General features: G+C 39.2%; 1 protein-coding gene across 1 annotated transcript in view; it reads left to right on the top strand.

Moving 5' to 3' along the window:
• PHLPP1 (PH domain and leucine rich repeat protein phosphatase 1) overlaps nucleotides 1-21,987 on the top strand; it is a 267,876-nt gene that overhangs the window by 227,821 nt on the left and 18,068 nt on the right. The window contains exons 11-13 of the mRNA XM_050767517.1: nucleotides 1,467-1,667; nucleotides 5,114-5,276; nucleotides 18,722-18,852. Of these exons, the coding sequence (XP_050623474.1) occupies nucleotides 1,467-1,667; nucleotides 5,114-5,276; nucleotides 18,722-18,852 (495 nt within the window). The remainder of the gene's footprint in view (nucleotides 1-1,466; nucleotides 1,668-5,113; nucleotides 5,277-18,721; nucleotides 18,853-21,987) is intronic.

Here is a 21,987-nt window from a genome sequence, read left to right as displayed (position 1 = left end):
GTTGGACATTCGTCATGAATCAGGAGGGTCATCTCTGACTCCTGAGTGTGACACAGTCCGTCCCTTTGGAGTGATTTGGAACCTGATCACAGCAAGGATTTGTTGCCATTCCCCAGCTTTGCATTGTGCGTTTAACTACATTTCACAATCACCGTGAAAGATTTTTTATTTATTGTTTTTGACGATTTGTTATCTTAGTTATAAAACCATTCTTTATGCTTTATCCACTTTTCACTCTAGCATCTGGAAACTGTGGCAGCACGTATATTGTTTGTTTTAATGTGAAATTTATTTAAGTACAATATAAGTACAGAAAAGTGGCCAGATCATAAGTGTAGCACTTGATGCATCATCTCAAAGTGAACACACTTGTGTAACCAGCATCTGGACTAAGAAACAGAACATTACAATATTTGAAACGTTACACGCCCTCTCCTGGATACTGCCTCCTTTCCCTCCCTTCCTAAGAACATTACAATATTTGAAACCTTACACGCCCTCTCCTGGATGCTTCCTCCTTTCCCTCCCTGCCTAAGAACATTACAATATTCGAAATATTACACGCCCTGTCCTGGATGCTGCCTCCTTTCCCTCCCTACCTAAGAACATTATGATATTTGAAACATTACACGCCATCTCCTGGATACTGCCTCCTTTCCCTCCCCACCTAAGAGTTACTGCCATCCTGACTTCTGTTACTACAGAGTAATTTTGCCTGACTTTGAACTTTATGTAGTTATGGGATCATACAGTGGGTCTCCTCTTTTATCTGGCTTCTTTTGGTCATTATATGTTTGTGAGATTCATCCTGTTGATACATGCTGTTTTAGTTCTTTATTCTCATTGCTACATCATATTATGTTGTTTTAAGACAGAGCAAATTATCTCCTGCACTTGTGAAAGTCAGTAAAATGTGCATTGGACCTTATACTGAAGAGGACTCAAGTCACTATGTGATTTAGTTGTATTGTGATCTAATACCTGTTTTATTACTATAAGAACCATTTATTATTTATTTATTCACCTAATTTTTATAGAGGCAGGATCTTACTTTGTTGCCCAGGCTGGTCTCAAACTCCTGGCATCCTCCTGCTTTAGCAAGAACTTTTGATTACAAAATAGGAAATTGTTTTTCTCTTCCTTAAGTCAGAATATTAACTTTACCATATCACTTTCTCTTCCACTCCCCGCCAACTATAGAAATAATTGCCTTCCTCTTAACTTTGTGCTTCCATAAAACTTGATTGTATCTCTGTATTTAATACACATAGATAGCTATTGTGTTCATCATAGTTAATGGATCACAGATACAAATACTTGCTAACTGAACTTCTTGAAGCCAGGGCTTGTCTTTTCAATTCATGTTTCTAATCCCAGCTTCTAATATGCCTGGTATCAAAGCTTCTAGGTTTCTTGAGGAGTTTTGTGACTTTTCAATAGCGTTTTGTTACATTTTGTCATTGTAGCCTGAGATTCCTGAACGCATCTGCGAACAAACTGGAAAGCCTTCCTCCAGCCACGCTTTCTGAAGAGACAAACAGTATCTTACAAGAGTTGTATTTGACAAATAACAGCCTCACAGACAAATGTGTGCCCTTGTTAACGGGACACCCACATTTGAAGATCCTTCACATGGCCTATAACCGACTTCAGAGTTTTCCAGCAAGGTAAACGAGAATCGTAAAGCTGTGTTCTGAATTGGGTTTCTCAAAGTGTATTCATAGAAAGATGAAAGCTGAAATATTTATTTCCCAGGTGATATCAAGTTTGTTTCCTTGTTCCTGCTCCATTCACAGTTTCCTTTATATAAGCTGTGATGACATTTCCCTGAAGAGAAGTAGATTGGTTTTCCTCATACGTGTCCAAAGACCTAATCACAAGAATGTTCTTAAGATTTTGAAATAAAATGTGTTGTTTAGCAGATATGTTTTTTCTTTTACTTCTTTTTAACCAGTCAGATTAATTTTTTAAAAAACTATTATCCTAGAGCCAGGTGTGGCGGTGCGTGCCTGTAGTCCCAGCTACTCAGGAGGCTGAGGTGGGAGGGTCACTTGAGCTCAAGAATTCGAGACTAGCCTGGGCAACATAGTGACACCCTATCTATTGAAAAATAAAGTAAATAATAAAGTTTCCAAAAACATTAACCTAATAGGGTATGTGGGAATTAGAATGTAAACCAGGAACCTGAAAATCCTTCATTATCTACCAACTTTTATATTCATACTTATGATGTACAGAGCAGTAGTAGACTCTACTACCATAGAAACTGTAACATTGAAAATTATGGCTCAAAAGAGTCCATTTTTAATTTGTTTTTACTTTAATTTCTAATTTTTGGGGAGCGGTGACATTATATCTAGCTTTGAGTGAATCTATGTGCTGAGCCTGCCATGAGGATTTACCCTGTTTCCATTTCATTGGCTTTTATCCATCTAACAAGTTAGGGCTTGAAACACACACCCACGCATCAAAGAAGCAAACACTAACCCTTCTGGTATTCTGCTTGTGGTAACTGTAACTCAGCACTGGGGCTAGACCAAAACACTATCATAGCCTCCCTCTGCTGCCTTCAGGGCTACCACTCTATTCAAGCCCTTGCTAAGAAGGAAGGCCCATGTATGTGTTGACTTAAAGTATTGCTGTGTTTTTGGCGTAATGAAATACTTACTTTCCTCCTCATTTGACATTAATGATTAAAATATTTTATGCTTACTTCCATCTACTTTTACTTCACTATGGAATGGGGAAATTATATTTTTGGAAAAAACCATGATAATCACATAACAGCAACCTATCTGAAAGGGCTCATTGTCTTCTTTCAGATGATGAATGTCTAAACCCTGCAGAGGAAAGGATCATCAGCTCTAATTCTGAGGATATACCCCCAGTGACCCATGCCAGGTGTAATCACCCACGCTGAGTGGAGAGAAACTTCTAACACACCTTGTAAAAAATCCATCTAGGAATGAATTCTGTCTCCCTGTGGTTGTGATGTGGCTCAGTAGCTCCCCTGCAAACCAGAGCACCTTAAGAGCTGGGTCTGTGACCTTGCTGTTTCCCTCAGCCTCACATTTCACACAAGGCCCACACTTAAATGGTTGCTGAATTAAAGAACGTGACCACCATCTAGTCATTTTGTCTTCACATCTTTTGCCACCTTCTTTTTATGTTGTGAGTTGGAAATTTCTTTAACTTTTTCTTCTGGGGGCCTGTTTTCTGTGCTTTTAATCATTTTTCATGCACCATTACCCATTAGTTTCAAGGCACAGGGCTGGCATCTGCTTCTGGTGAGTCTTCAGGAAGCTTACAATCATGGCAGAAGGTGAAGGGGAGCCATTGTGTCACATGGTGAGAGAGAGGGCAAAAGAGATGCCAGGGTCTTGTGTGAATGCACAGCATGTGAATTCAATTATTACCATGGGAAGGGCATCAAACCATTCATGTGGTATCTGCTCCCATGACCTGAACACCCCCTACTGGGCCCCACTTCTAACATTGGGAATCAAATTTCTTTTTTTTTTGAGACGGAGTCTCGCTCTGTCGCCCAGGCTGGAGTGCAGTGGCACAATCTTGGCTCACTGCAAGCCCTGCCTCCCGGGTTCACGCCATTCTTCTGCCTCAGCCTCCCGAGTAGCTGGGACTACAGGCGCCCGCCACCTCGCCCGGCTAGTTTTTTGTATTTTTCAGTAGAGACGGGGTTTCACCGTGTTAGCCAGGATGGTCTCGATCTCCTGACCTCGTGATCCGCCCGTCTTGGCCTCCCAAAGTGCTGGGATTACAGGCCTGAGCCACCGCGCCCGGCCTGGGAATCACATTTCAACATGAGATTTGGAGGGGACAAATAATCCAAACCATAGCACTATATTTCTTTCAAAATGTGATGACAGCATATTTAAATAATATTCTTAGAAATTCGGGCTATCATAGATGAATTACTTCATAGTCTGTGTACAGATTGTTTGTAGTATATTCTGATACCATACTGGATGTATATGATATTAAAAAGTCTGACTTCATAAGATAAAAACTTAGTTTTTACTGTATCTTATCAACAAGATAATCTTTATATTTGAAATATGACAGAAAAATAATAGTTTTTTTTTGTTAAATTGTTTAAAAGTGTACTGTGACAAATGAAACTGTAACAGGTAGAAATGATACCAAAAAATTTAAACTATTATTCACCTTATGAGTCTGAGTCACACTAATGGGGAATCCTGTGCTTCTTGGAGTGGAAAGAGGGTCAAAACAGTGCCAGATACTATTACAGTGATTGCAGAGGTGGAGGTGTTGGTTTTTCTTTCAAAGTTATAAAGAATGCAAGAAACCCTGATTCTGGAATTTTTCTTTAGTTATTGTAATTATTGATGAAGATTATAGATGAGGAAGATTGAACAATAAAAGACATTCTTAAACAGAAATATTAAATTAATTACATTAGAACATATTATTAGATAAGGTTGGAGAGATTCCTTCTTGGTAGATGTTTAGCAACAATTGAGAGAAATGTCTTTTGGCCCTGGTGTGAATTTGCGCTCTGCCAGAAGTCGAAGAGGTGATCCATATGGGCTTTTAACACCCCTTGCTCCTTACCACCACTTTGTATTCATCAGTGATGTCAGAGGAATTGGGGGAGTGGAGGTTGAAGAAAAAGCTTATCTTAATATGAACTATAGATCTGTTCTCTACCTCCCCCTTGAGTTTTCAGTGCCACTACAAAGAAATCATACTCTCTGAGCTCTTTTAAGGCAGTTATATTGGATTAATGCTGGCTTTTGACCCATTTCAATAGTATTTTCATTAGTGTTCAGACCAAGCTATACAGTAACGTGATTATTGCCAGGGTAACTTAATTTCCACACAGACTTTTAGGAGGAAAAAGGCACCCATTTTCCTTCTTGCTGACAATTTGAAGAGTTGAATAGTTTTTGTTCTGTAGTGGGAAAGGAGGTGTTAAAATATTTCAGTACTCCAAAATGATAGTGAAAAAATGGTCTTGTTTGTAAAAATGACTGTTACAAATGAATCCTTAAAGTCATAGCAATTTAATTCATCCTTTGATTCTCATCATATATTATTTTCTTTTAAATTGCTTTATTTTCTCTTTTTTTAGTAAAATGGCGAAACTGGAGGAACTTGAAGAAATTGATCTCAGTGGGAATAAGCTAAAAGCCATCCCAACAACGATCATGAATTGCAGGCGCGTGCACACTGTGATTGCTCACTCCAACTGCATCGAGGTCTTTCCCGAAGTTATGCAGCTCCCAGAGATCAAGGTATGTGGTTTCATTTCATAAACTCTGGCTTTCAGGTCAGCAAAGAGAGTTGACTTGCTAATTCATCAACTCAGGACGTTTGCATCTTTGTTGGATTTATTTCAGAATGGAGGCCCCCATTAGCCCTTACTTCCTCCTTCCTAACCAATGGGCTACACTGTTGAGTCAGCAGAGTTAAAAAAAAAAAAAAAAAAAAAAAAACAACAAAGCAAAACACTGGAGCACGTTTTGGGAAAATTGGATTTCTAGGCTCAGTCCCTAACTTACAGTATGACATGAGGCTACCCACATAGCCACCCTGTACTTCTTTATCTGTTAATAGTTGTTCCACTCATTTCCAGGGTGGTTATGAGGCTCAAAGGATGAGGCTGGTGTAATCGCAGTTTGAAAAAGTTAACAGTACCACTACACATCCCTCCCCACCAACTCATCTAGTTAAATAGCACACCCCACTATCGTAGCCCACTAGTGGTAATTCCCTATATAGACAAAGCGTCATTGCTGTCACCAAACATTGATTTCAACTGAATGAAATTGGCAGATCAGATATTATTGTCATTTGATAGGTAAGGACACTGAGGTGCTGAAAAGTGAAGAGATCTGTGTAAATTAAGACAGCAGATTGGTAGCAGAGGTAGTCTGCAAGTCCTGACTGCTGACTTGAGGTAGACTCACGGGATGAAACCAGTTCACTAGAATGAAAGCCATGTAACAACCATGTGTTCCTATTTTGTTTCTTTTTTGGCAGAGAAATGGTACAGAAGTAAAAAGTTCTTTATATACAATGTAGTTTTTCATTTGTATCTTAGCATTTCTAGTTATCGATTTTATGCTTAATGAAAAATAATTTGATGGTTACAGACTTGGAGCATATTCTAATCTCCTAACAGGGAACAAGAGTAGTCCAACTTAGCCATTCTTCACTTTCCAGGCACTTCCTGATATAAACCTTGTGTTTCAGATTAAGAAAGCGAATAGACATTTGAAGACATTTTAAATGGCTTGCATAACTTTTTTTTTTTTTCTTTTTTTTGAGATGGAGTTTCACCCTTGTTGCCTAGGCTGGAGTGCAATGGTGCAATACTGGCTCACTGCAACCCTGTCTTCCGGGTTCAAGCGATTCTCTCGCCACAGCCTCCCGAGTAGCTGGGGTTACAGGCGCCCGCCACCATGCCCAGCTCATTTTTGTAATTTTTTGTAGAAACAGAGTTTCACCATGTTGGCCAGGCTGGTCTTGAACTCCTGACCTCAGATGATCCACCCGCCTCGGCCTCCCAAAGTGCTGGGATCACAAGCGTGAGCCACCACTCCTGGCCGGCTTGCATAACTTTTTATCCCAACAGTTTTTACACATTTATATGATTGAGATGTGTACAAGCCATTGTGTGTGTGTGTGTGTGTGTGCGCGCGCATGTATGTGCATCTGTGCTTTAAGTCACGAAATGTTTTACCTTGGGCTTTAAGAACACTATCTCATACATCACAGTGGCATTTTAAGATGTTTGTTATAAATTTCCAGAATTTGGCCTGGCACGGTGGCTCACACCAGTAATCCAGCACTTTGGGAGGCCAAGGCGGGCGGATCACGAGGTCAGGAGAGCGAGACCATCCTGGCTAACACAGTGAAAACCTGTCTCTACTAAAAATATAAAAAATTACCCGCATTTGGTGACTCGCACCTGTAGTCCCAGCTACTCAGGAGACTGAGGCAGGAGAATGGCATGAACCCCGGAGGAAGAGCTTGCAGTGAGCTGAGATCGCGCCACTGCGCTCCAGCCTGGGCGACAGAGCGAGACTCCGTCTCAAAAAACAAACAACAACAAAAAAATGTCCAGAATTTTTACTTTCTGTGTAGCAACTTTCACATTGAGGAAGAGCAGTGCTCTGAAGGGAGACAGACCTCCAGTTGGATCCCAGCTGAAAATTCACTGCTCTGTTTCCTCGTATGTTAAATAAAGAAAAGAATTGGCCGGGCGCAGTGGCTCAAGCCTGTAATCCCAGCACTTTGGGAGGCCGAGACGGGTGGATCACTAGGTCAGGAGATTGAGACCATCCTGGCTAACACGGTGAAACCCCGTCTCTACTAAAAATACAAAAACTAGCCGGGCGAGGTGGCGGGCGCTTGTAGTCCCAGCTACTCGGGAGGCTGAGGCAGGAGAATGGCGTGAACCCGGGAGGCGGAGCTTGCAGTGAGCTGAGATCCGGCCACTGCACTCCAGCCTGGGTGACAGAGTGAGACTCCGTCTCAAAATAAATAAATTAATTAAATTAAATTAAATTAAAAAAAAAAAGAATTGGTACTTTCTTTATAGTATTGTTGTGAAGATGAAATGAAGTAATACATGTAAAGCATTTGAAATAGGAGTGTCACATAGGAAGAACTCCCTAAATGTTAGCCATTATTAATCAACACATGCCCTCACTGTGGTTCATCTGTAATGTTGATTATATAGAGCAACTATTTTGGCTGAAGCTCAACAAAATCCAAGAAATTTATTACTTAGGCAAATTGTTTATTTGCCTTCAGCACAGGAAAGATGTTGTCAGCTAGACCTTCCAGGGGTTCCTCAGCTGCCCATTACTTGACATAGTGGCTGTGCGGTGTCATCTTTTACCGGGGGTGGTTAAACTGGTCTCTTATGTGTGGTACAGGTGAAATTCCAGCACAAGAGAAAGTGAGAGTCTCAAGATTAAACCTCCTATTTGCTCGTCTTAGTGTCTGTACCCGTCTTTTAATGTTGTAAATTCTTAAATGTAGATTTAGATTCTTGTTCTGGGGTTTTTTGTTTGTTTAAATATCTGGTTTAAAATACAAATAGAGGCCGGGCTTGGTGGCTTACGCCTGTAATCTCAGCACTTTGGGAGGCCAAGGCAGGTGGATCACGAGGTCAGGAGTTCGAGACCAGCCTGGCCAACATGGTGAAACCCTGTCTCTACTAAAAATACAAAAATAAGCCGGGCACCTGTAATCCCAGCTACCCAGGAAGCTGAGGCAGGAGAATCGCTTGAACCCGGGAGGCAGAGGTTGCAATGAGCCAAGATTGCAACACTGCACTCCAGCCTGGGCAACAAGAGCAAAACTCCGTCTCAAATAAATAAATAAATAAAATACAAATAGAAATTTAGGCCAAGCATGGCAGCTCGCGCCAATAATCCCAGCACTTTGGGAGACCGAGGCAGGTGGATCACCTGAGGTCAGGCTTTCAATAACAGCCTGGCCAACATGGTGAAACACCGTCTCTACTAACAATACAAAAATTAGCCGGGTGTGGTGGCACGTTCCTGTAGTCCCAGCTACTCAGGAGTCTGAGGCAGGAGAATCACTTGAACCTGAGCAGGGGAGGCTACAGTGAGCCGAGATCATACCAGTGCACTCCAGCCTGGATGACAGAGTGAGACTTCATCTCAAAAAAAAAAAGAAATTAAATGTTTTTAGATTTTAACTAGATTTTGCAAAATACAAATTTTGCTGTATGAAAACTAATCCTCTTCTAGACTCTTGCTTGGATTCCTGGATTACAGAATCAGTACCTTTGTTGCTGTTGAATTCCTTCCCCTGTTGTCTTCTCTCTGTACCCTGCTTTACAACTCCTTTTCAGTTTTACTTCCCATATTTTTAAATGGTTTCCATTTTTTTGCTCTTTGATTGATTTTCCCCCCAGCTATTACACCTTAGCATTTTTCTTATGTTAACAATATCCATTCTTTCAGATTGAGCTCTTCCATTACCAGTAGATATAAGTTTTGTTGGGGTTTTTTGGGGGACTGAAGAACATCAAGTATCCTTTATGTATAAACATATGCATGTTTCAGCCCTGGACAGATAATATTCTTGAAAAAGATAGTAGTTATATTATTTCAGAGCTCCGAATTGATATTTTTATGTTTATATGAGAATATTTTAAGTTGCAATGTAAATATTTATGTATATTTGAATATCTAAAAGAAAATTTCTTGTAAAAATTGTGTTGTATCTTAAATGATAAATATACCTATAAAAGTCTTCATTGCAAACTGTGCCTTAAAGCATATTTTTAATGTAAATGGAGTAATTTCATTTCTACGATGAGATTTTCCAACCTGTATTAAATTTTTATTATTGAGTTAATAACCCTACATTACATTCACACAGTTTCTTGAAAATAAAGTGCAATAGATGTTACTTGTAAAGCATCTCATAAAGGTATTAAGATCCTTGCAATTTTAAAAACTTAGCAGATAACATTTCAGAAGAGATAAGATCATGGTGTTATTAACTAGCTAGTTTCACCAAGCATTGTTATCTTTTCAGACATTAAAAGAAAGTGATTATTCACAGGTTTGTGACCAAAGTTTTAAAAACAATTGCTGTTTAAAAGAGCAAACAAATCTCCATACTGAGATGTATGCTAAAATGTGTTTTTAAAACATCTGAATAATTAGGCCCTTACTCATGTAGACCTTAAACAGACTATTTGCACCATCTAATCTTGGATAAAATTGAATACTGGCATTTTTTTCATTTTGATATATCTAATGAGATCTGTAAAGTGATCATCAGGTGTTTTGTATTTGGATAGGGAGGTTATGTAAGTTATTAGTAGGAAAAATAAAACGTGTTTTTCAGAATTTTCCAGTGAGCCCGAGTGTCCTCACCTTTGTTTAGCCCTTTCGCATTGATCTTCCAGACTCCTACCACCAGTCCAGTTTTGCTTGGAGTAGATTGTGTTCTCTTTTGGTTCTAAAACAGACAGACCTCCCTCTGGATACAGATTAGCTCTCGATCATCTAGTAAGGGAAACAAGAGCTGAGTCACACGGCCTAATAGACGTAAAAATATCAGCTTGGCATAATGCTTATCCAGATGCCAGACTTGGTTTGGCTGGACCTGGACCTAAGTCCATGCTAAGGCTACTCATGGCTGAGGAACCTCAGAAGCAGAGGTGGCCATGGATATGGCCCTTGTTTCTCCTTCCACTGAACTGCATAGCAGTCACATTAGTAATTATAGTAATTTTGCAACAAAAACCAAGCTATTAGTTGAGTAACTTCTAAATAGTGACCTATTCTAAACCCTTGCCCTGCTTTTTTTGACATAGGGTCTCTGTCACCCAGGCTGGAGCCAGGTGTTCTAACCCTTTTTTGAAGTGTATTTTAAGCAGGTGAAATAAGTGTTGATACATGCGGTGAATGAAGTTTGTAATTTGGGATTTAAACATCATATCAGCAACTTCTTTGTCAAATTTCCATGTTCCTGTGGCTTATTGATTCTAAGAATGCATCTTTTTAGATGTTTTCATTATCTTTAGAAGATTATTTTCATGCTTGTTCCATGCAGTAATAAACTGCTTGGCTAAGTTGAGTGAACTCATATCTAAAATCTGTGTTACCTTAACTGGGAAAGAGAGTATGAAGAGTTTTAATATGCTATGCTCTTGAGGACGATGGCTATAGGAAGTTTAAAAAATAAACTTAATATAGATCAGCTCTCAATCGGCTACAGAGAAAACTACAATCCCATAGTCACCATGTAGCCAGACTTGGCTTGCCTGGCAACAAGCCCTGTTTGTTGTTCTTGTCTCTAAAGTCAAATGAAATAGAGAATATCAGCTCAGCCACAAAGACACAAAGAACAAGGGGAAATGACTGGGTCAGAATGGATGAAAGAAAGTGGGTTGATTCTTGGGGAAGTAGGAAATGGATATGAAGACAGGTCAGGAACCAAGTTTAGACTTCAGTTGGGTGGCGTAGTTGACCTAATAGACGTAAAAACATCAGCTTGGCATAATGCTTATCCAGAAACCTGAAACCAGGAGCAGTCATTATTATGGTGCTGGAATCAAGTTAAGTAATAGTTACTTAGGAAATGTTCCAACCGTTGCGGAGTCTAATGTCAATTCCTGTTTGAGACAAGGCTCGATACAAGGGCTAAGGAAAGAGGAAGCAACCAGTGTCTACTGGAAAGTGGCCATTGAAGCCACTCTGCACCCAGCCTCACCAGGAACAGACTAGCAGGAAGTTAAGACTGCATATTCTCTCTTTCAAAATTGGTGTAATGAGTTAACCCAGGGTAGTTTTGTGTGTGTTTGTTTTTAACTCTGGTTTCAGCAGATCTTTCTAAATTCAGAGCCATGCCCATTCTAACAAAATATTGCATACATTTTACGGAATAAGTTACGTATCTATACAGACGAACAATTAGTCCTTCATGAGCTCATGCATTTTAGAAGGCATCTCTTTAGAGAGGCTTCTGGAGAAAGGAGCACCATGACTCAGAGTCCTCAGAAGAAGTAGTCTGTGAGGTGGTTACTATGGTGCTCTTCAGATCCCTGAGGGCAAAGGGAAGTACACTCACACACCCAGAAATCTGGGAGACGCCTGGAATCACCTATAAATTTCTTTTCATGTATCTTTTTCAGTCTAAAAATTCATGCTCATTTTACGTTCTACTTTTTATCATTTCTCTTTGTTTTAATGTAAAAATAATGGCTGTTTCCCTCCTCAATCTGAGTAAAACTGAAGCCCCCAGATGCATGTGCCAAGCATCCTATAACTTTGTAATATACCATTGAGTACCCCCAAGGGCACACATAATCAATTTGAAGAAGTGATGATGGGCCAGGCACGGTGGCTCATGCCTGTAATCCCAACACTTTGGGTGGCTGAGGTTGGAGGATTGCTTGAGGCCAGGAGTTCAAGACCAGCCTGAGCAACATGGCAAGACCTTATCTCTTTGAGGAAAAAAAAAGAAGTGTATGATGTAAAGAAATTGCCCAGTTTATACAGGATACATTTTCTTAAAGTCAAAATTTGCAGATAACTTAGTTTTAGTGTTTGAGGAAATTCTGTATTTGAGCAAATAGAATACTAAGGATTGTTACCCTGCTTGTCATTTTTATCACCTCAAATGCTTGCCAATTTTAAGAAATCTTTTCCCAAGGTTTCTTCAAGGCTTCCCAAATCTAAAATGCAGTTGAGAAAATCATAGAGACACCATATGTAAATTTAAAAGGAATGCTTTATACGAGATTAAAGGTCTTTCTTTGCAGCTTCCTATAAGGTGAGGAAGTTTAAACATTAATGCACATTTCTCAGTAATTATATATAAATATGAGTTTTAAAAAAAAATCATAAGGTCTTGCTCTGTTGCCCATGCTGGAGTGCAGTGGTGCAATCATAACTCACTGCAGCCTCAACTTCTTGGCTCACAGAAAGCTCCCACCTCAGCTTCGTGAGTAGCTGAGACTCCAGGTGAACAGGAGCCTGGCTAATTTCTGAAAATTTATGTAGAAATGGTCTTGCTGTGTTACCCAGGTGGATCTTGAACTTGTGGCCTCAAGCAGTCCTTCCATGACAGTCTCCCAAAGTGCTGGGATTACAGACGTGAGCCACTGCACACAGGCATAAATACGATTTTATGTAGAAAAATAGTACTACACTTTGACTCTCAGGTCTGTGTTTGGCGTAAAAGGTGAGTTCAGACCGACTTATTCAGTTAATAAACTTGCTTAGTTGTATGAACGTCCCACGTTAGGGATCACTTAGCCTTTTATAACACCGGGAATGTATAGTAGTTTAAGAGAATTTGACTAAAAGTTGTATATTGAGAAATAGTACATATATGTGTATATTTATTTTACTATTAAGCTGAAATGTTCGGCTTCCTATAGCATCGTAAGAAAGGGAGGCAATGTAGACTGCCTCTGTATGAGACACAGTCTATAGGATCCACAGTTCATTGTCTGATTCCTCTGCCTGTCCAGCCTTATCTTCTGCTCTGGGGCCCAACAGTCTCCAGCCTCAGCAACCGCTCATAGCGAGTTTCCTGATATGCCACACAAATGTTATTCTTGTCTCCTTCCTGCTGTACCTGCTATTAGCTCTCCCTAGATGTCCACCTGTTCTCACATGCCTGATTAACTTTGATTCTGCACAGAAATCTTCTCTGGAAAGGCCTCTGTGGGGTCTTGTTATCTGTCCCTCTGCTGCTATGACCTGGTTGATCATACCAGCTAAAGGTGTATTGTTTATTTCCCCCACTATCCTGGGAGTTCCTCAAGGGCAGGGACTGTATCTGCCATCGCCGTATGTCCCTAATGTTGGCTTATTGCCTGCCGATTTGTAGATCCTTAATTTCTTTTAAATGAATACTTGCATTTATTTACTTCTTATGAAGTCAGCAGGGAAATATGTTATACACCAGCAGCTTTTACCTTGCAAGGGCAAGGAAATCCAGACTGTGATTGGGATCCTCATTTTTGGAACTGACTGTGTCATTGGGGAGCACGGTGGAGGTGGTGGACTGGGGATAGTCTGCAGGAAGAAAGGAAGTAGGGTGTTACAGAATCTAGCAGCCAGTAGGTTAAGTTGCCATTTCAAGGCAGTACAGGCAGCTGTTTGGCAGATGATATATAATACTTTGCTATGAACATTGATATGCCTGTTTCTGTGGTAATGTTCTGAAGAAAACATAATAAAGATAGGCTCCATGCAGCTTTTGTGATAGTTATACTTAAACTCTACATCAAATTGAATTTCTTTTTCTTTAAGATGTAATGACGTTTTTATGCTCTTGTCTAAATGTGTTTGTAATGATTTTCCTCTAAATCAAGAGTTCCTTCTCAGCTATGAGTTATCTCACTTTTTCTGAGGGTTGCATGATTTTTTGGGTATTCTTACCAGAAGTTTGATTGTAACAAAGTAATTTTTGTTAGCTGTATTCTAGAGTGGGCCTGAAAGAGGGAAAGATAATTTTCTTTTAGTTGTGTTTTAGCCAGATTTAACATTCTATTTAATATATTTTTAAGAAAGTTGTAGTACACTAACCATAGAGGTACATATATTAACAATATAAAGTGTCATTTTTTTCCTCCAGTTTCACTCAAATATTTTCTATTTGCTTAGTGGTAACCATTATAATGATTCAGCCAACAAGTGTTTGTGGAGTACCTCAGCAGTCAGCCTATGTTGAGGACTATTAAAACAACATGACAGAGTGCTTCTAAGTGTGTTGCTCACTGTGTTAACACCGGGAGGGCAGCACCAGATACCAACATCCTGTAATTTTTTTTTCAACTTTCTATAATTTCTGTGAACAAACCTCCTTCCTGTGTGCAGAAGTATAAAAGGGTGTTTTTGCTTATCTGCTGTTAAAGAAAATAGTTGCATTCTTATGTAGAAATAAACAATGATATTTAAAATGTATTAAAATTGCATTACAATGCTATTTATTCTATGCTGAACTTAACCTAAGCACTGGTATCTCAGTTCCCATCCTAGCAGATTTAATTACTGAAGCACCTTACAAGAGTCCTCCATAAATTCATTGACAGAATAATTGTTACGTGCCAGGCAATCATTTGTTCATTTGTTCATCCTTTTAATGAAACCATTTGTTGAGCATCTACACTTCCCAGTGCACTGCGCTTAGGATATCCGGGGAGAAACAGCAGCAATCCCTGCCCTCCAGGAGGTCATAGTCTCATGGAAGAAATAAGTAAGCAGATAATTATAACAAGGGACACCTAATTAAAACAGGGTGTAGTAGAGTTGGCATTGAGTTGAGTCTTAAAAGGAATCAGGGCCGGGTGCGGTGGCGCACGCCTGTAATCCCACCACTTTGGGAGGCCGAGGCGGGCGGATCACAAGGTCAGAAGATTGAGACCACAGTGAAACCCCGTCTCTACTAAAAATACAAAAAATTAACCGGGCGCAGTGGGGGGCGCCTGTAGTTCCAGCTACTCGGGAGGCTGAGGCAGGAGAATGGCATGAACTCGGGAGGCGGAGCTTGCAGTGAGCCGAGATCTGGCCACTGCACTCCAGCTTGGGCGACAGAGCGAGACTCCGTCTCAAAAAAAAAAAAAAAAAAAAGAGGAATCAGGCATATTGCACCAGATAAAAAGCAAGAAAAGCATGAAGAAAAGGGTTCCAAGCACAGAGAGAAGCATGTGTAAAGTCACAGACAGATGAAAGCATGTCACATGCACGAGGTGCAGGCACTCTGGCATGGGTGGAACATGGAGTGTGAGGAAGCTAGTGTACAAAGTTGGGGATGCCTTGTTGGACATTCTGAGGAGTTTGGTGTCGGGTTGAAGGACACCTGGGAGCAGGCTGACAGACTGAAGCTGGAATGTGAGCAGGTGGAGTAAACCACACTGAGAAACCAACCTGACAGCATACGAGGCTGACAGCATACGAGGAGTGCATCGAGGGAAGCAAGACCAAAAGCAAATTTCCGGTGTAGCCGGAGCCTTCCAGGGGAAATGGGACGCAGGTCAGTCCAGGGTGGTGGAGCTCGATGGAAAGGAACCGGCTGCAGTGAATCAAAGACTGTGAATCAAAGACTGTCACAGAGCCTTGGGGAGCAGACAGTCCTGGGCAGAGGGGAGGCACAGGAACATCATCTCTAAGAAGGTCTGCGTTACAGCCTCCAGCATTATCTTCATAAGTAATTAGTTACCCTACTGAACTCATTTCATAATTTGATAATTTAGAGAATGAGCTATTTTATATCTGTAGAACAAATTTTTACCAATTTCATAAAATTCAGTATTGCTGCAGAATGCCTTTAATCCTTGACCAAAGGCATTTTCTGACTCTGAATTTGTCTCTGTCAACTACTTGCATCCTAAATTACTCACACTTATTAGCTCTTTATTTCCTGTCCCATCAGTGTTCAGTAGATTGTATATATCCCCATTTGTTGTCCTGCGTTGCTGATGTGTACTGACTATGTTGGTAGCATGTCCCATTATTAACCAGTATTATCGGGTGTCAGTTTTTCATTAAACTCTGGTTGACTGTTGATGTAACCATTATTTATAATTGAAAAAGAGAAAAAAAAAAAAAAAAGCAAAAAAAAGAGATGACCGTTTTCTCTAATATTAATATTGAGGTTAAGTAAATTAATGTACATCTACTAGAAGTAGTATGGGGCTATGAAAGGTGGTAGTATGTTAGGGCATTCAGGCTGCTATAACAACATGCCTTAGACTGGATAACTTATTAACAACAGAAATTTCTTGCTCACAGTTCTAGAGGCTGGGAAGTCCAAGATGAGAGTGTCAGCAGATTTGGTCTGATGAGGCCCTATTTCTCATAGATAGTTCCTTCCATGTATGCTTGTCTGGTGGAAAGAGTGAACAAGCTCACTGGGTCTGTTTTATGAGGCCACCAATGCCATTCATGAGGGCAAAGCCCTTATGACCTAATCCGCTCCCAAAGGCCCCACTTCTTAATACTGTCACGTTGGGGATTAAGTTTCAGCATATGATGAAAATTTGGGGAACAAACATTCAGACCATAGCAGATGGGAATAAAGGTGGGGAAAATGGTTGCAGTAGAGCGATAGAAGAGTAAGTGAAATGTAATGAAATTGCACCTACGTTTGAGATTTTTAAGGCTTTTAAAAATTATATATGAATAAGGCTATAAGAAAAAAAAACCAGAATGCTAAAAAAAAAAAACAAAAACAGAATGCTAACCCTGGTTGTGTTAGGGTGGTAGATTTAAGGATATGTTTTCTGAGCTTTTCTTTTTGCTCAGCTTTTTATGGATAATGTGGTTATAATGCTCTCATAATAAAATATGATGATTTACAATGGCAATACAATTTTTTATTGCTATTATTTGGAAGCAACAGTATGAAATATTTTGTGTGAAAGCATTGTGTTGTTTGAAGTCTAATGAAAATATATTTATCCAAAAATACAGGTTTTCATTTTACCCAGTCTCTACCCTTCCCCAATCCATACTAGATTTAAGTTCTTTGAGAATTTTTCCAAATAAAAGGAAGATTTTGTCTACTTTTAAGATCCTGAAGTTCTTGAGTATAATCTCCCTCCTCCCTTTTTTTAAAGAACTGAAGAGAGAAAACAATTCCTCTTTTGATCATTTCTGTAAGCACTTTTGAAACTTATAATAAGGTACTAATTCAGCCAGATAATTGAATGCTCTCCACCCCATACTATTGAACCTATAGGTTCTGCATTCTCATATCTAGAGCGCTGACCACTCCATTTCTCTTGCGTATAGTGAGCCTTCTCCACCTAGGTTCCCTGCTCCCTGAACACAAGGGCAGCCCCGCTTTTTACAGTACACCTTATTTAAGCTTTACATCAGTTTTGTGAGAAAGGAGGTATCATTTCCACTTACAGGTAAAACCTGATTTTTGTTGTAATCACCATGACCTTTTTGTGATTTTTCTTTCAAGTTAAATTAGGCAGGACCTGTTGGAGAGTCCAGATGTTGATGCCTTGAGGGTAGGATCCATACTTGACTCAGCCCCTTTTTTTGACACAGATTAGGCAGGTTTACCTGCTCGTGTAGCTTTTGCCAATTTCTTATTCAGCTTCTTTTGAAATATCTTCTCATTTTGAGTGTGTGTTACCTGCCTTTTCCTCATTTTACGTGTTCTTTTCTTTGCTTGTTTTTTTGTTTTTGTTTGTTTTCTGTTGTGTTTTTTTGAGACAGGGTCTTGCTCTGTCTCTCAGGCTGGAGTGCAGTGGCACAGTCTCTGGTCACTGCAACCTGCACCTCCCGGATTCTTTTTTTTTTTTTTGGTGAGATGGCGATTTACCGTTGTTGCCCAGGCTGGAGTGCAATGGCGTGATCTCAGCTCACTGCATCCTCCACCTCCCAGGTTCAAGTGATTCTCCTGCCTCAGCCTCCCGAGTAGCTGGGATTACAGGCGTGCCACCACGCCCGGCTAATTTTGTATTTTTAGTGGAGACGGGGTTTCACCGTGTTGCCCAGGCTGATCTCGAACTCCTGATCTCAGGTAATCTGCCTGCCTTGGCCTCCCAAAGTGCTAGGATTACAGGCGTGAGCCACTGTGCCCTGCGCACCTCCTGGATTCAAGCGATTCTCATGTGTCAACCACCTTGAATAGATGGGATTACAGGCGTGTGCCACTACCTGGCTAATTTTTGTATTTTTAGTAGAGATGGGGTTTCACCATGTTGGCCAGGCTGGTCTCAAACTCCTGACCTCAAGTGATCCACCCTGCTCGGCCTCCCAAAGTGCTGGGATTACAGGCGTGAGCCTCTGTACCCAGCCTTCTTTGTTTTTAGTTTTGTTTTAAGAAATTCCTTTAAAGTTCATGTTAATGTTTGAGCTGTAGTTCTCATGGCATGGAGATTTTGTGAGCAATAAGAAAATCTATTAGGATTTTTTAGTTAATGCTTGATTTTAAACGTGGAGATAAACGTAAGTGGAAAATATGAGAAGAATAAAGAACATGGATTTTCTGTTATTCAAAGAAAATAAAAAAAATTTTTTTTTTGCATTTAGCAAAATCTATTTTAAATGTTTATGGCAAAGTAACAGATAAGCCTCCTTTTCCACATTTGTCTAGTATATTATAATGAATGATCAGATGGATTTGCATGCAAAGGGTAGGAGTATAGAACTCCATGAAGAACTTCTCTAGACCATCTCTTTCTTGTTTGCACTTGTTCCTTTTTCAGTGTGTGGATCTGAGCTGTAATGAGCTAAGCGAAGTCACATTACCAGAAAACCTGCCTCCCAAACTGCAGGAGCTAGACCTGACCGGAAACCCTCGCCTTGTCCTTGATCACAAAACCCTGGAACTACTGAAGTAAGTATTCTGTAAAGCACTGTATCCCCATCATTGTCCACTGGCAGTGGGCTTCATATCTCAGTGAAAATGGGAAACAAAACATGAAGCATCATTGACTTGTTAGCTGTGTTAACACACATAACAGGATATACAAGATGCAGGGAAGCAATGAACAACCAAGATGTAACTTAAATCTCAGTAGTCACTGATAACGTGGTTGTGACAGTTAATGCAAATGTTAAGGAAGGATTTTAAAAGAGATGTAGGGAAAACTAACAGTGTGGCACTGAAATCCAGGTTTTTTAAAATAAGACTGAGGATGTGGAGTAGGTAGATCCTACCAGCAGTTAGATCTTCACGGTATGGGAAAGAGTTCATTGATGCTGTTTCATTCTTGATATTGATAAAGAATTAGTGGTTGGAGTTTTCTATGTAAAACCTTAAAGGTCTGCAGTAGGAAAGATATCTTAATAAGAATGTTCATCATAGAACTCTAAATAGTCTATTAAGAATTAAATAATGTTCCACAATTGAATATTACAAAGCCATTTAAAATTATTTAGACCTATATCGCTAACTCAAAAGATCTTTACAGTATATTAAGTGAAAATATTAATAAAATTAACAAAGAAGTTTTATAGTATAATTCAATTTTTGCAATATAAATTTGTGTGCATTGGGTATATGTACATGTGTATGCATACACACACCTAGAAAATGCCTAAAAGGATATATAACAAAAGTTAAAGTGGTGTTATTCTCTGGATAATAGTATTATGGGTAGTGTTTATTTTCTTCTTTAAACTTTTCTGAATTTTCAGAATTTTTTGGGGTATATCAGATCAGTAGTAGTTTTAAACGTTGTCATACATTAGTCATTATGCATGCAATATATGTTTATTCAATGTTGGAATATTTGTTGCTGAAAGTCATTTTCCATTATTTTAAGAAAATCAGTAAAAAACAGTAGATTTTTGGTGAATGGTCCATTAATACTATCCTAGGCTGTAGTGCAAACCAAAGTTTGAAAAGCACTTAAAGTGATTCCTGGATAGAATTGGCCTAATTAGTGCCTAATTTGTTGGCATTTTAAGTACTTGATGAGAAAATTAATTTTGATGCATAGTTGAAAAAAACTGCCTGAGTGTCCTGAGGAAGGCGTAGAGAACAAGGTTCTCTCCGTTGTTGATCACGTGTATGAAACCTTGGCCTAAACCCCTCCATCTGTCCAGACCTATGAGAAAAAAAATGGCCTACATGATCTTTAAGGTGCTTTTTAAATTCAAGAAAATAATGGATTATCAAAATAGGTCATCTTTAAACAGATAGCTTTTGAGTATTTTTTACATGTAGGATACAGACATTTTTGAGCATTCTTTACAAATAAAATTGAAAAATAATTGCACCAAAATGTGTTAATAAATGGAAGTAGCCACTTAGAGGAAAATTAAAGTTACATTCTTATATCACACCAAAATCCAGCTGAAATAGTTGAATCTGTAAAATTAAATGATTTTCAAAAGTAATAAGGAATCATGTGAATATCTTCACAAGTTAGAAAAAGACTTTTTAGGCCAAGAAATGAAGGGAGTAAGTGGCAAGAAAAGAAATCAGTACATGTAGATTGGTTTCAATATTTACATTGCATATGTTTACATGTAAATATACTTTTTATACATTAAAGTGTTAAATGTCTATTTCCTATTTCAGAAACTCAATAAATATAAATGGCAAATGACAAACTGGGAAGAAAAATATGAAAAAAGCTTTAATATGCTTACTATAAAGTGTTCTTATAAGATAAGTACTTATAAGAAAAGTACTCAAACAGAAAATAAACAAAGGACATTAACATTTAACAGAAACAGTACAAATAGTTACATGAAAATGTGTTCAAACTCATTAGTATATCAAGTAAATACAAAATAAAATACTTGAATAACATTTTCCCCCTCAAACTGGTGCTGCTGAAGGACCGTAATTTGGTATTACACTCTTCTTAAAAGCAGTTGCTGTACTGTGTCAAGCTTTTTAAAATATTCACGTACTCAGACCAAAGTGTCCTGCAGCAAAAAATTGTAATATTCTTAAAATGTTACCTTCCATTTAACATCTGGAAGGCTGTGTATTCTTAATTACTTGGAAGATTTTCCGTATATTATTTGCACTTTTAGAGGGTTGGTTTATTTGTTTTATGTGAGCCGGGTAGGTGCATATGAGGACTCTTCTGTGAGATTGAGCTGTGGTTCACAGAATTCTCTCTGACTCATTTAAAGATCTACAAGATGGCCGGGCACAGTGGCTCACGCCTGTAATCCCAGCACTTTGGGAGGCTGAGGTGGGTAAATCACCTGAGGTCAGGAGTTTGAGACCAGCCTGACCAACATGATGAAACCCCGTCTCTACTAAATACAAAAAAATTGGCAGACAAGGTGGCGCATGCCTGTAATCCCAGCTACTCGGGAGGCTGAGGCAGGAGAGTCGCTTGAACCTGGGAGGTGGAGGTTGCAGTGAGCCGTGTTATGCTATTGCACTCCAGCCTGGGCAACAAGAGCAAAACTCCATCTCAAAAGACAACGATATACAAGAGTCAGCATTCAGTTCACTTCGGATAACTGCTCAGCCGCACTGTGTTCAGCTAGACAGAGAAGAGAAATTGCTGCTTCACTAGAAAGAATTATTTGTGTGCTGGGAGAGGGGGCAGTTAAGAGTTATTTTTTTTTTCCTTTAATAATCAGGTTAGGAAATTGAATTATTTCTCTGAAGACTTTGTGTTCTGTAAAAATTATAAATGCCTTTAAAAATGAGCCTTCACTTTTCCCAAGACTTCAGGATGGTATCTAAGAGCCTTAGGATATGTCTTAAGAAACCTATTGTATTGCGTACTATTTTAGATGGTTAAAATTGAGTACCAGGTCATATGGAGAGCAAATAATGGAGAACTGTCCTTTTTTTTGTTAATGCCTCTTTTATTTATAGAATTGAAAACTTTGAAAAAAAGATTTAGCTCTAGATTTAGCTCTAGGCTTATTGTAAAACAAGGTATTAACTTGATTTGGGAATTTTCTATTGACACTAGATTTATGTTTTTCAGGATAAGATGGAAAGTAAATGTTTGCTAGTAATTGAGAGTAGAAACTTTTCTTTAACCAT

This window comes from Macaca thibetana, chromosome 18, assembly GCF_024542745.1.
Source record: "Macaca thibetana thibetana isolate TM-01 chromosome 18, ASM2454274v1, whole genome shotgun sequence".
In the NCBI taxonomy this organism is placed as follows: domain Eukaryota; kingdom Metazoa; phylum Chordata; class Mammalia; order Primates; family Cercopithecidae; genus Macaca; species Macaca thibetana.
This window is presented reverse-complemented; position numbering and strand designations above follow the sequence as displayed.